The 4,351-nt window shown below is 45.3% G+C and overlaps 1 protein-coding gene across 5 annotated transcripts in view; it reads left to right on the top strand.

Moving 5' to 3' along the window:
- Gucy1a1 (guanylate cyclase 1 soluble subunit alpha 1) overlaps positions 1 to 4,351 on the top strand; it is a 53,992-nt gene that overhangs the window by 33,288 nt on the left and 16,353 nt on the right. For all 5 annotated transcript variants that reach the window (XM_023723704.1, XM_023723703.1, XM_004638714.2 and 2 more), the window contains exons 4-5: positions 605 to 663; positions 2,180 to 2,889. In XM_023723704.1, coding sequence (XP_023579472.1) covers positions 605 to 663; positions 2,180 to 2,889 — 769 coding nt within the window. The remainder of the gene's footprint in view (positions 1 to 604; positions 664 to 2,179; positions 2,890 to 4,351) is intronic.

Here is a 4,351-nt window from a genome sequence, read left to right as displayed (position 1 = left end):
TCTCAGCTCCTCTACCCCTTTCTTGCCTGGTGTGTGCACTTCTGATTCCCTGATATGTGGGCTCTGCTACTGCTGGGCAATGCATGTACGTGAATATATATGTACGTATGTATGTATGTATGTATGTATGTATGTACCAGGAATGGAAATTTGAAAGGAAGTTCAAACCAGGGTATGGTGACACATGCCTGCAATTCTAGAACTTTGGGAGGCTTAGAAAGGAACATGCCATGTAGTGAGAACTTATCTCAAAATCAAAGTTATAAGGGCTGGATATGTAGCTCAGTTGACCCTGAAGTCAATCCCTGGTTACCACAATAAATGACAGACAGACAGACAGACAGACAGACAGACAGACAGACAGATAGAATATAGAACTTCAAAAACAAATGTGCTTCACCAAAATGAGGAAATATTTTGTATTGCGTATAACTGGGGCTTTGTTGAGGTTGTTTTGGACGTGCTTGTCACCCCTGTTTTCCTGCAAAATCGTAAATCAAGAATTCCCCTACAAAACGGTCATTATTTCTGCACATTCCACATAATCTGAGTTTGTAATGTTCAGTTATCTGTTTATAACTTAAGATAAATGCATTACTTCCAGGAGCTCTTCGGATAAAGAAGACTTTGAGGAGACGATTGCAGACCACGCGATCGCAGCAGGTAACAGAACTGGTGAAGCTTATGTACTTAGGGCACGTCTCCCGCCCAGCCGCCAGGGCTGACATTTCTCTCGCAGTGTGCTTGCCAGCGTTTGCAGGATCGAGGGCCATGTTCCGAACTGTGCTCGTGGGAAGAGTGACTCTTGTGCGCCATGTGCTTCTGCTTGGCCTCAGACATTTCCCCTCTTGTCCTATTTATTCACTGAGAAGTAGAGAAGGCATGATGGGAAGCTGACGTCACACCCAGAGCCTTGGCCGTGAAGGTCAGCGGTCCTCAGCTGTACCTGAACACTTCTGCTCGATAAAGACTGTCTTTTAAGGTTGAAAGCAGTCCAGGCAGAAGGGGCTGGCAGTCTGCTCATATTAGTGATTAGTTTTTGGGAAAAAAAATGAATCAGAGTTTGAGTACATGGACCAAAAGGCGACATTTTTATAAAAGTACATTATTATTACTATTATTAATTATTATTATTATTTATATTGACCCCTTCCTAGAAGCCAGATGTGATTTCAAACACATCTCTACTGTCACTATAGTGCCTTACGGAGGACAGTTTTGTTTTTCCTGTATCACAGATGAGAAAAACATGATACCTCAAATGTAAAGAATAAGTGAAGTTTTGAAAAGAGAAGCTGTAGAAAATAATTTAAGCAAACGTTCATTCAGATAGCACTAAATAATAATGTTTCCTATTTTACTAAGGAAGGAAAAAGGCTTCATAGTTCTCTCCAGAAGAAAATTGAGCGGCCTTGACTTTAAATGAATTCTAGTCTCTTACCCTTTGACAGGAGACAGCCTTCGTGAAGATGTAGTTTGCTGTTGTTGCTGCTGCCGCTGCCTCTGCTAACAGAGAAGTGAGCAGGCTTGGTCAGACTTGAATTCCATTCGCGACTTCTAGGTTTTTATTTGTATTTGAGCTGAAGATTGAGTTCCCTCATACTAAGCAAGTGCTGAGCTATACCTCTATCTCTTAATCCTGGAATTTTTAAAAAAATATTTTGTTTATTACTAATTTGGTACAGGATCTCACTACGCAGCTCAGACTTACAGTGATCCTCCTGTCTGAGCCTCCCCAGTGCTGGGACTACAGGCGTGCGCCATCACGCCTGGTTTCCGTATCGGGCGTACCTGGGATTATAGGGCTGGCATGGCTTGCAGTACAGAGGATTGAACCCAGGTCCTTGCACTTGCCAGGCAGATGCTTAGACTGCCGAGCAATCTCCCCAGCCCCTTCCTGGAACTCTCATTGATGCTTTGTAGTTCAGGTTCAGCGAAGTAAAAAGGAAATGTGTTTTCCTTCGATCTCGAAATCACCTCTTTGGGGATTTCTATGCAGAGTTACGAGAATTTAGGAACTCATCTGTGTTGGTAACTTGAATATAGGTATCTGATTGAGGGCTGAACTCTTAAGGTATAAAGGTTACGAGTAACCAGGTTAGCCGAGGCTGGACACCCGGGGGACAGACCTCCACCGAGTGGACCCTAGTATGGCAGACACTGTGGTGTATGCTTTCAGGAGTCCCCGTGGAGGTCCTCAAAGAGTCTCTGGGGGAAGAACTCTTTAAGCTGTGCTATGAGGAAGACGAACACATCCTTGCCGTGGTTGGAGGCACCCTGAAAGACTTTTTAAACAGCTTCAGCACGCTTCTGAAGCAGAGCAGCCACTGCCAGGAAGCAGAGAAGAGGGGCCGGCTGGAAGACGCCTCCATCCTCTGCCTAGAGCAGGACCCCGAGTTCCTCAGTGTGTACTACTTCTTCCCCAAGAGAGTCACAGCCCTCATCCTTCCCGGCGCCATTAAGGCAGCTGCCCTCACTCTTTACGAGACCCATGTGGAAGTGTCCCTAGCACCTCCCTGCTTCCGGAGCCGCTGCCCTGAGTTTGTCAACCAGCCCTACTTGCTCTACTCGGTGCGCGTGAAAAGCACCAAGCCTGCCTTGTCCCCAGGGAAGCCGCAGTCCTCGCTGGTGATCCCCGTCTCACTCTTCTGCAAGACATTCCCATTCCACTTCATGTTCGACCGAGACCTCGCCATCCTGCAGGTCGGCAATGGCATTCGGCGGCTGATGAGCAGGAGGGACGTGCAGGGCAGGCCGCACTTCGAGGAGTACTTTGAGATCCTGAGCCCCAGGATCAGCCAGACCTTCAGCGGCGTCATGAGCATGCTGAACATGCAGTTCGTCATTCGCGTGCGGAGGTGGGACGGCGCGGTGAAGAAGTCCTCCCGGGTAAGGGCGGCGAGTGCTGTCGTGAACATAAAATGAGCTTTGGTGCTTTTGGGGGCTAACCTCCTAAAGGCCGCAGTGCACGCGTCCCTCCGAGTGTGTGCACCACACATTCGTGTGGGAAACCGCTCCAGCACACTTCAAACCCTATAATAAATTTCAACCCTTTCTGCCTTCATTTGCTTGGTTATTTGACTTATTACTTCACAAATATTTATTGCATACAATCTGTCATTTATAATCTCACAGGATGCTTTATAACTAAAATAGTAAATATTTATGTTAAAATCTGTTTCCAATTAAAAGTAATGTTTTACAATAAACAGGCAAAAGCTACATGTTGCCAAATGCAACTAAATGGATTTTTAATCAGCACTTAATAAACACAGAGATATAAATAATTCATTTGATTAATTGCTAATGAAGTATGGGGAGGGTGTGTTTTATAATGCAGTATCAAGGTAGAGAATTTTGGAAATTATCTTATCTCAGGAAGGAATCTTAGAAAAAATTATTAAGTCTTGGTATCTATTCTATACTAACACAGAGTCGATAGCGTACGCAGAGCCAAGAGAGCAGCTTCAGACCAAAAGCCGAGGTGCTGACGCTGCAGACAAGGAGAAGCACTTCATGTTTTTATCCTGAAATAATCAAAATTAGTGAAATTATTATTATTATTATTATTATTATTATTATTATTATTTGGTACTAGAGATTGAACTCAGGCCATGCGCTTTCCAGGCGGGTGCTTACTCTACTGAGCTATCTCTCTGGCCCATCAAAAGGTTTTTAAAGGTGGTGATACATGAAGATAGCCATTGAGGCAAGATACTAAATCACAAATCCCTACAATTTTGTTTGCCAGAAAGTAAAAACCATTTCACAATTACTACTGCCCTAAATAATGCACTCTGGCCAACGCCTGTGCTGTTGGATGCAGACCCACCTCACTGTTTGTGCTGCTCCGTGGGGTGGTTGTGCTCTTCTGACTTCAACTGGCCTCCTGTGGCTTTTGACTGTGGCTTCAGTGGACACCTGAGTCCACATGTCCACTGGACGCAAGCTCATCTTTTTGGTCCTTGCTTGAACTCATAGCACAGCAGGTGAAATTCGTTCTGCTGCCTGGTGTGGGCTTCTGCATGTACAGAAGGCAGGGCCAGCAAGGGCCTTGAGGTCATGTTGAAAAGCAGATGTAGCCTCTTCTCCAGCTCGTCCCCTGGAGAAATAACTTCCATATGGTGGCTCTGTGTGTTACTCAGTGCGAAAAGAAGAATGTTAGGCAAAACCTTCTAGTTGGAGATATTTTAACTTCTGTCCCTGCCAGGTGGAGCAAGTAGGTTATGGCAGAACAGAGGGGCAAGAAGACAGCTAAGTGTGGAGGCCCTCGTCTATGGGAGCCTGAAGCAGGGGCTCAAGTTTAAGCCCAGCCTTGACAGCTTAACCACTATGCAAGACTCTGTATTCT

This window comes from Octodon degus, unplaced genomic scaffold, assembly GCF_000260255.1.
Source record: "Octodon degus isolate 3935 unplaced genomic scaffold, OctDeg1.0 scaffold00101, whole genome shotgun sequence".
Taxonomy (NCBI): domain Eukaryota; kingdom Metazoa; phylum Chordata; class Mammalia; order Rodentia; family Octodontidae; genus Octodon; species Octodon degus.
This window is presented reverse-complemented; position numbering and strand designations above follow the sequence as displayed.